At 35.4% G+C, this 8,894-nt stretch overlaps 1 protein-coding gene across 4 annotated transcripts; it reads left to right on the top strand.

Annotated features, from left to right (window-relative positions):
• The first annotated feature begins 3,841 nt into the window (after nt 1–3,841).
• On the top strand, nt 3,842–8,878 carry LOC146375009 (polymeric immunoglobulin receptor-like). 4 transcript variants are annotated; one of them, XR_014802092.1, is made up of 10 exons: nt 3,842–4,327; nt 4,530–4,847; nt 5,040–5,333; nt 5,475–5,586; nt 5,729–5,823; nt 5,949–5,983; nt 6,124–6,180; nt 6,675–6,743; nt 6,870–8,159; nt 8,238–8,878. XR_014802092.1 is itself a non-coding variant. In XM_084949421.1 (9 exons), exons 1-9 carry the CDS (start codon nt 4,282–4,284, stop codon nt 6,921–6,923), a joined length of 1,080 nt encoding a protein of 359 aa, XP_084805547.1. In that variant the 5' UTR covers nt 3,842–4,281; the 3' UTR covers nt 6,924–8,878. The 4 variants fall into 4 exon arrangements, 2 of the variants coding, with proteins under 2 accessions (XP_084805547.1, XP_084805545.1); XR_014802091.1 differs by having other exon boundaries at nt 6,870–8,414; nt 8,544–8,878; XM_084949421.1 differs by having other exon boundaries at nt 6,870–8,878.
• Nucleotides 8,879–8,894: the final 16 nt, after the last annotated feature.

Below are 8,894 nucleotides of genomic sequence, written 5' to 3'. Positions count from 1 at the left end.
TTACAGTTTCTGTAACCAGTATCCACTTCAACAAATCTAATACTTTTATTGAATATCACACTCACTAGCTGATAGGTACATTTATGCATATCATAAAAAGAAAATGATAAAAAGAATTTTTTTTAATATGTTGCTTGGCTACTCATTCAATGTTCAATGTTGATTCACACACAAGGGGGCAGGCTTTATCCAGTGCAAAGAAGGGCAGGGTGTGTATGTGTGTGTGTGTGTGTCCATGCTCAACTTGTTGACAAACTTTGCAAGCTCTGACATCTAATTCAGTGTCACAGCGTTCAACTTACTTGGACTGTTGCTTCACCCTAACCCAGGAGTTTCAATTTCAAGAATACCACTGGTTAGTGCTCATTTTTGTAAATATTTTAAATAATTATAATTTTTTTTATGACAAAGCACAAAACAAAGTTTTATTTTATTTTTTAAAGGCTGAATATGCTCTTTTTCTTCAGAATATGGAATAAATGCGAAGACTGACTTTTCAATACATTTTCCACTTATTACTCTATTTATTTTGATTTTATTTATGTATTTATTTATTCTTAATTGATTTAATTTGTATTTATTTATTTATTTTCATTAAAGGTACCACCAGTCTCTATGTGGATCATCAGACAATTTACAGGATATTTTGGAGAAAGCATAACTATTAGATGCCACCACAGTAACTCTGTTCAGTGGCTTTAGTGTAATAAATGAACATCATAAACACAAACATTGTCGAGAGAAGTGGCACGGAGAGACATTGATGTTTCCCTGGATTACCTGTCATCACATCTGTGAGACGGTAAAAGGTCTTAACATCCAGCGTTTCGTGAGTTTTTGAGTATGTGCATTTGGTGATAGTAAATCATCTTTTTTCTTAATCATAAATATAATTAAGTTATGTTTAATTGATATGGTGAATGAGAAATGAGGTTTGACTAATGAAAATTATGTTAATGTCTAGATTTTCTGTGCATAGACATGATCCAGCTTCGACCGTAGCAGAGAAATGTGTCACCAATTCAATATTATATATGATTCCTAATAAGAGAAATGGTATTAAGTATGATGTACTCGTTCACCAAAGAAACATTATTCATATGTGATTTTGCTGACAGTTAATTCTGCTTAATTGCTTCATACTGATCAGAATATCATCAAGTATAAGTTTTTCATATATATCGAATAAGACGATATCATTTAAATGATGATATTCCTCTGTATTTGAATTAACAAGAGATTATGTGAAAATAGATGTTCATGTGAGAATGAGCTAATGTGAAGTATACAGTATTAATCTGTGACTGATTGTTCATATGGAACAGAATTTTTTATGTTAAGAATGACATAGAAGAGAACAAAATGTAATTAAGTGATTTTATTGTTTTAAACTACGTATGTGGAAAAGTCAGATAGAGAAAGGATGATAAGGTGTAGCTGGGGATCGGTTGTTGTCAGTAAGGTAAATTTGATGTCACAATAGGTGATTATTATTTGATTCTGTTCTTGTTTTTCTCTGGCTAAATTGCTTTAATAATATATCCTCCATTAAAGAAGTCTAAGTTGTGGACATTCCCTTTTTAACACTTTGTGAAACAGTAAGGGGAAAAACCCGAGTCTTAATCCATTTTAGTGTGAGTCAGACTACTTGTTCTTTTTATTAAGAAGAATTATCATAAAAGAATTACAAAAATTTGAAAGGTCAATACCTACATTTTAAAATATTCAGTTAACAATCACTCAAAACAAATGTGACTTATTAAAAATAATAATACATCTGAGAAACATTTTATAAATACGTGTTATTATCCATCTATCTTATGTATGAAATATTTTTGAGTTGTGTTATTATTTTTTGAAGCCTACAGTGGCTGTTTTACTGTAGGTCTGCTGTATATTTTGATGATACCTCACCTGTATGATCCACTTTAAATGCTTGAATTATTTCATAACCATATTTGTTCAAGGATTCAATGATTCAAGGAAGCTGTATTGTCATTCGCATCACATGTTTACATGAGGTAGAACGAAACTACGTACACACGGTTCCTGAGCGAAAAGAAACAGAATTTTTAAAAAAAACAGATTAAAACAAAATAATAACAGAAAACAATAAATAACAATAAAATAACAATAACAATATAAAACCAAATAAGAAGTAATAAAGTAATACAAATAAATAGAGTGCAACAACCTGAGTACTAGTATGGAGTATAGGTATAAATACTTTAGCAGCAAAAGGGAATAATGACCAGCATTGATAAGGTGACGATGTCAGTAAGTGTCAGTAGTGATTAAGGAGCTATAATAACAGTTCTTATCCATTATTCATTAAGAAGTCTCACAGCTTCTGAAATAAAGCTGTTTCTCAGTCTGGTAGTTTTGCATTTAAAGCTCCTCAGCCTCCTGCCTGAGAGGAGCGGGACACAGAGTGAGCGTGCTGGGTGAGTGGGCTCCTTCATGATACAGGTGGCCCTCTTCCTGCATTTGCATAGAGCATAGAACACTCTCCACCGCACATCTATAAAAGGAGATGAGAACAGAGCTCTCAAGCGGAAGTGTTGCATCTTTACTTAAATTAGGAAATAGAATCAAGTGTTTCTCTGTTCACTCACAAACATGCCTGCCCACCTCACTGTTCTGCTCATCTTTAGTGTACTCAAAGGTCATCACAGGAATCATTTAAATACTTCATGTTTCACAAGCTACTGCCAGCAGATGACAAAACTAATGATTATAAAAATGTGTGATGACAAACACCAAAAAACCTTCAGTGTGACTATTAAAAATTTGACATATTAGGACAGTCATTAGTGATGTGTTGTGATGAGATCAGGCTTTCTGTAATTTACATTTTCACATTCGAGACAGGAAGAGGAAGTAACATAACATAAACTGGTTTAAAGTATTCTCAGTTATCCCCAATATAATACAACTATGTCTTTGTATTTAAAAATACCAGCACACTTTCCCCCCAAAGTGCAGAATAATAAAACTATTTAAAATGCCTCAAAGTGTAAAGCATTCAATTTCTATTCTGACATACAGGTCATTTAGTCAGTGATGTGGACAGCATGTGCAGTTAAGTTTTAATCATAAAAGATATGAAATTGGCAAATAGTAAAAGAAGTAAAAACAAGTCAAACTGTTTCTTCCGTCCTGTGTTTCCTTCATTTGCTTGTTGTCCTAGTATGTCATGTTTCCATTGTGATTTAATCACCTTTTTGTTGCTTTTCCTTCTCAATTGTCATATTTGTTCTGTTCTACAACAGGGTGAAAAACGGTCACAGAAACACACTTTAGCTAATCACCACACATTTTTTTTAATACTAAACCTATAGTTGCCTTTTTATCCGTATCTATGTTATTGGACTCTTTGTCACTCACTGCTGCAGCATGTTGTGTGCTCACATCATCTTGTAGCCTATTTTAATCTCCTGTATATAACAACTTTATAAAACCCTTGTGCTTTATTCTTAAAAGCATACAGCTTTATTGCACAGTTCTTTGTTACGTTTGGCTGTCTTTAACATCATTGACACGATGCCTGGTTTAAATTAAATAAAGAAGCATCAAAAGCATCAACATCAATGGATAATCCTGACCTCTAGTTTCAGGATTTATGAGAACTCACAGCACTTGTTTACCTTTTTTTTGTTTTTAAATTTCACTCATGTACTGTCAGGGTTATTCAATATTATGGGAATGCATATTAATGTTTTCTTGTAGCAATAAGTAAATGAGTCCATAAAGTTGTCAAGTAGTGGTCGGGAGACCGCGGAGATTGACTTTAAAAGTAAGATCCACCCACCTGTTCTTCGCTCAGACGTCGTTACTTTCGTGTCAGGAGCTCGGATACCTTCTGATCGTCAGCCTTCCTTCACCGTAGGTTCCGTAAGTACTGTGTCTCTTTGCACTCTGCCATCCCGGTCGTGTTCCCGCTCCGTTCATAACACCGATTTCTGTCCGAATCCGCGGTTTGCGCTCTCGGTGTTACTAAATTAAACTGCGTGCATCTTCCAACCCATCGCCAGGTCTTTGCCGCGTTTGGGTCTAGTCAGCACGCAACACGGGCGAATCCGTGCGTCCCCGTACTGACAAAAGCTTTTAAATGTTGTCGGTGGTAATTTCTATACCTACTCTACAGCAAAGGATAAAAATAAAAAATAACACCCGATAGTAGAGGAATTAGGAGGAAGGAAGGATTGTTGCATTTGCATGTTGCATTAATTCAAAAATAGATGCAGACTTGACCGTGTCTAATTCCACTCACTCACAGCCATGGCTGCTCATCTCATCGTTCTTTTCCTCTTCAGTGTGCAAACAGGTTGGTGACCTCATTTTTCAAAGGTTAATGTCAGCAGATGAAAAAATTAATGACTGTTATTTATTTTTTTTTTTTGTATTATTCAGTTTTATACTTGACAATACTGTAATGTTTCTACATGTGCAACATAGTTGTGCAAGATAAGTAAACAAAGAATGTATTAAGTAAACATAACCATCAAAACACTTTGTTCTTTTTGCAGGAGTTCACAGCACAACTATAGTCAGTAAAGTTTCAGTAAAAGCTGGAAAATCTATCTCCATCCCATGTTTCTATCACTACCAATACAGAGACCATGTGAAGTACTTGTGTGAAGGATATTTTTGGACATCCTGCAAATATGCAGTGAAAACAAATGAAGCAGACCCTTCAGGAAAATATTTAATCTCTGATGACAAAAAAGAGCAAATTTTCACTGTGACTATAAACCATCTGACAAATCAAAACACTCATTACTGGTGTGGACTGGAGAATACAGCACTAGATAATGGAGTGTATTTTCAGCTGTTAGTTACCAATGGTAAGAGCCTATTTTTATACTCCAAATTTTTTTTCTGAAAAAATTTGAGTTTTTTCTTAGAATATTTTTAACAGTGACTGAAGGTGCTTTTATTTGTCATTTAAACCTAATGAGAATCAATATGAAGTCAGAATTACCCATTAATTTTTCATTAATCTATTGTTTCCATTTTTGTATTCATTTTACCTGAAGGTACTCCCAGTCTCTATGTGGATCATCAGAGGATTACAGGATATATTGGAGAAAACATAACCATCAGATGTCACCACAGTAACTCTGGAGAAATGAAGTGGTGCAGGCTGGGCAGGAACTGTGTGACAGGATCATCTGGATCTATAGATGGAACAACAGTGACCGCTCATATTAGCGAACCAAACGTTTTCACAGTGACCATGAGTGGACTAAGGACGAAGGACAGTGGCTGGTATTGGTGTGCTGAAGGCGACATTCAGATACCAGTATATTTAACTGTTACTGAGAACACTAGTAAGTACTGCAAATTATAAATTCTACATGTATGTGAATCACATCCATTGTAAATGTTAGTACTCTAAGAGATATTAAGACAGTCATTGTTACAGTACTCGGATGATGATGACGCTGATGATGTTCTTTTTTGAATTATAGCCACCACCCCTACTACTACCAGTATTACTATTCAAACTGTTGCTGGAAATGGAAAATTTACTACAATGGAGCAATGGAATAATTTTACAATAGTAGAAAATAAACAACACAGGTCAGATTTTGTTATTTTTTTATATGCAGCATTTAGTAATACTATACTTTTTAAGGGAGTCTGTATAATGATTTTTTATTTTGTTATTTTTTTTTACTGACTAAATAAAACTAATTATCTTTTTTCGAACTGCATGTTGCAGAGCTTCATTTCCTCCAAAGATCCTCATCATCCCTCTGAGTGTTTTGATCGTGATCGTAATTGTGGTGCTGTTCATCTGGTTTATACTCAGACACAGTAAGTCTCGCTGAACTTTGATTTAGATCTGTGGAAAATTTACTAGGAAATCTTTCAAATGAAATGAATATTTAGGTTATTCTGCATCGTACACATAGTTAATAACAGCAGTTTTATTTTACTAGAACAGAGCAAAGCAGAATCATCAGCCACAGCAATGGTAAGTTATACTGACTGTTTTTCCCCCTTCTGGGTATTGGTACATGATACTAAAAAAAAAATAGGAAAAGTACATCACAGGGCAAACTTTCATAATGACATTTTACTGATGTTTTACTTGTGTTATGTTCTTCAATCCAGGTTAGAGAGGACGTAACATACTCTGAAGTTAGAACCAAGAAAAAACGTTTACCCAAGGTAACCAACTACAGCAGTATCAAGCAATTAAATTTAAGAATTTTCAGTAAACATATCGGTCATCTGACAGTACATTAGATGTGTAAACTATTACAGATTCATTTCTAATATGTCTGAGAAAAATCAATCCTCATAGGGTAAACTGTTCTTGTGTGTTTTTATAACTTGAAAAATACAACGGCAGCTATCAGAAGAAATTAGATCATGAGTCAAAAAGCTGTATTTTGCTTCTGATAAGTCAAACCTTTATCTCTTTTAATTTTTTTAAATACTGATATTTTGTCAACAACACTGACACCCTGCACTTACAAAAGTGAGAGTGCTACAGTAGCAGAAAAGTCTGCTCCAGTCATGGAAATGTGGGAAAAATCACCTGAGGTAATCCTAACATAGTACAAATACACGTTTATCTTAGGAATACAAGTAGGCTTCTTTTTTTTACTTAAAGCACAGCAGAAGTGTAAAGTGCTCAGTTTCTACTTTTCATTTTTCAGAGTTCATTTGCTGAAAGTGACACGGAACTCGTGTACAGTTCTGTTGTTGAGAAACAGCGTAATAAAAGGGTAAATATTAAAAGACCTGAAACCAACCACACACCGTTTCTCACTTCCTTTGTTTCCTTTTAATTTGGTCACATTTTTCTTTGCTTTTTCTTCCTAATTGTCAGATTTGTTTCTATTCCCCAACAGGCTGAAGGAAAAGAAACAGAAGTTACATACAGCACATTAGCTAATCTCTACTGAAATGCTTTGACATTCAAACATTTTTGCAATCTTAACTTTCTCTGTACCTATGTTACTGGAGTCCTTGTGAGACAAATGATGTAATGTGTTATCTGATGCCATCAACATGTTATGTAGCAAATATTTTCTTCATCTTTTCAAAGATTTTGTAAAAAATCTATTGAGTTGTTCAAAAATCAAAGTTGTTGTCACAGGCTGGGTCTTTGACCCTGCATTTTGTGTTCATTTTGTTTAGTGGATTTTTTTATATTCTACTTCTTATTTAGTACTTATTGTTGGTATTATTAGTTAGGATTTGAATTGACATTCCTTTATGTTAAGTTCATCTAGTTATCTTAAAGCTCCTAAATTGCACAGTATTTAGTCCGTTGTTCATCAGGTCCTTTTTTGTGTCATCGCCCCTTGTGTTTTAGTCTCCCTTGTTGGTTCATGCTGTCAAGTTAGTATCATGTCTGCATCACATCATGTTTCCTTTTTATTGTGAAAAAAATCTTGTTTCCATGTTCTGTGTGCTCAGTTTACACTTCTCCTGTGGTGTTATTATGGTCTATTGAGTCAGCTGTTTGCTCATGTGTTCCACTTCCCCTAAACTCCCCTATGTGTATTTTAGTCTGTGTGTGTTCTTTCAGTCTTCGTCAGATCGTCTGTGTTACCACCCATCTCGTCTTGTCAAGGTTTTTTCATGATTTTTTGTTCTGGGCATGTTCACGTTTCTAGTTCATGTTTATTGATGTCATAGTTCCTCTCATGCCCCAGTGCAAAATCATGTTCATAGTTGTTCATAGTCTGTTCTAGTGTTCCCAGTTTAGGATTTAGTTTAGTTTTCGCTAGGGATGGGTATCGAAACCCGGTTCTTGTTGAGAACCGGTTCTCACTGTTTCAGTTCCTTGGAATTGTTTGCCATTTTTGCAAACGATTCCCTTATCGATTCCAGTCGCCCTGAATGACGTCACCACGTTGCGGAGCGTCATTTACCTGGCAGGAAACATGGCGGCTCAAACGCTCAAAAGTTTGGTTATACTTTACGAGAACGGATGACAACAGGGCAACTTGCAATACTTGCAAAGTAGATATTTCATTTAAGGAAGGAAACACTACGAATATGCAAAAGCATTTGCTCACGAAACACACGATAACCTTAAATGAATGTTGTGTTTTTAATTCCGCTCCGGACTCGTGAATCTCAACCCAGCAGCAGCGGTAACGTTTGCACGTCCTCTCCCGTTAATGCAGCAGGTAAATAATCAACTAACAGTGCATATTATGTTAGCGCGATCTGCCTTGTTACAAAACCTGCCATTACTGTGCATTTAGGTGACCATGATGAGAGAGACAGGCAGAATCTGGCTGCCTCAGATGCTGGCAGTTGTCGCTGCAGTCTACCGTTAGCGTTTCCTTTCAGGCCAGGATAGACGAATGTCACCGAGCAGTGACTAAGTTTGTGGTCAAAGGCTTGCACCCATTTGCCACAGCGGATGCCCCCGATTTTCGGTAAGTGAATGCGTTTAATTGTAGGCAGGGACATTACTGGATATTCTTGTGTAATTGCTACATAATAATTTATGTTATACTTTGTTATTGCTACAGAAGAATATTTATTTTATTGCTTTACATTTACAGTTTTTTTTCCTGTGGACCCTGTGACACCCCATTGAAGAGCCATAGGCTGGATCTCTTAAGATCTCACTGTTGGGTTTGTAAGGCCATGTTACTCCTAAATTTCCATCTTGTTCAAAGAGAAGATATAAAGCAAAGTTCTAAGCTAATCGACCTTAGTGTTCTCCTTTTTTAAAAAAGAATCGATAAAGAATCGAATCGTTAAACAATCGAAAATGGAATCGGGATCGTGAAAATCTTATCAATACCCATCCCTAGTTTTCGCTACGGCTCATGTTGCCTTGTTTTGTTTCTTGTAATCAGCTGTAATAAAGGCTTGTTTTCTCTTTAACACTCAAGTCAAGTTCTTTGTCC

This window comes from Perissodus microlepis, chromosome 13 (genome assembly GCF_051167445.1).
Source record: "Perissodus microlepis isolate ML-2025 ecotype Zambia chromosome 13, ASM5116744v1, whole genome shotgun sequence".
In the NCBI taxonomy this organism is placed as follows: domain Eukaryota; kingdom Metazoa; phylum Chordata; class Actinopteri; order Cichliformes; family Cichlidae; genus Perissodus; species Perissodus microlepis.
This window is presented reverse-complemented; position numbering and strand designations above follow the sequence as displayed.

Excerpts from the sequence above, each read along its gene's own strand:
- LOC146375009 (XM_084949419.1), top strand. The coding sequence starts at position 4,282 with ATGGCTGCTCATCTCATCGTTCTTTTCCTCTTCAGTGTGCAAACAG. Across the intron at positions 5,587-5,728 it reads GTAGAAAATAAACAACACAG|AGCTTCATTTCCTCCAAAGA; the intron begins GTCAGATTTTGT and ends TGCATGTTGCAG. Across the intron at positions 5,824-5,948 it reads CTGGTTTATACTCAGACACA|AACAGAGCAAAGCAGAATCA; the intron begins GTAAGTCTCGCT and ends TTATTTTACTAG.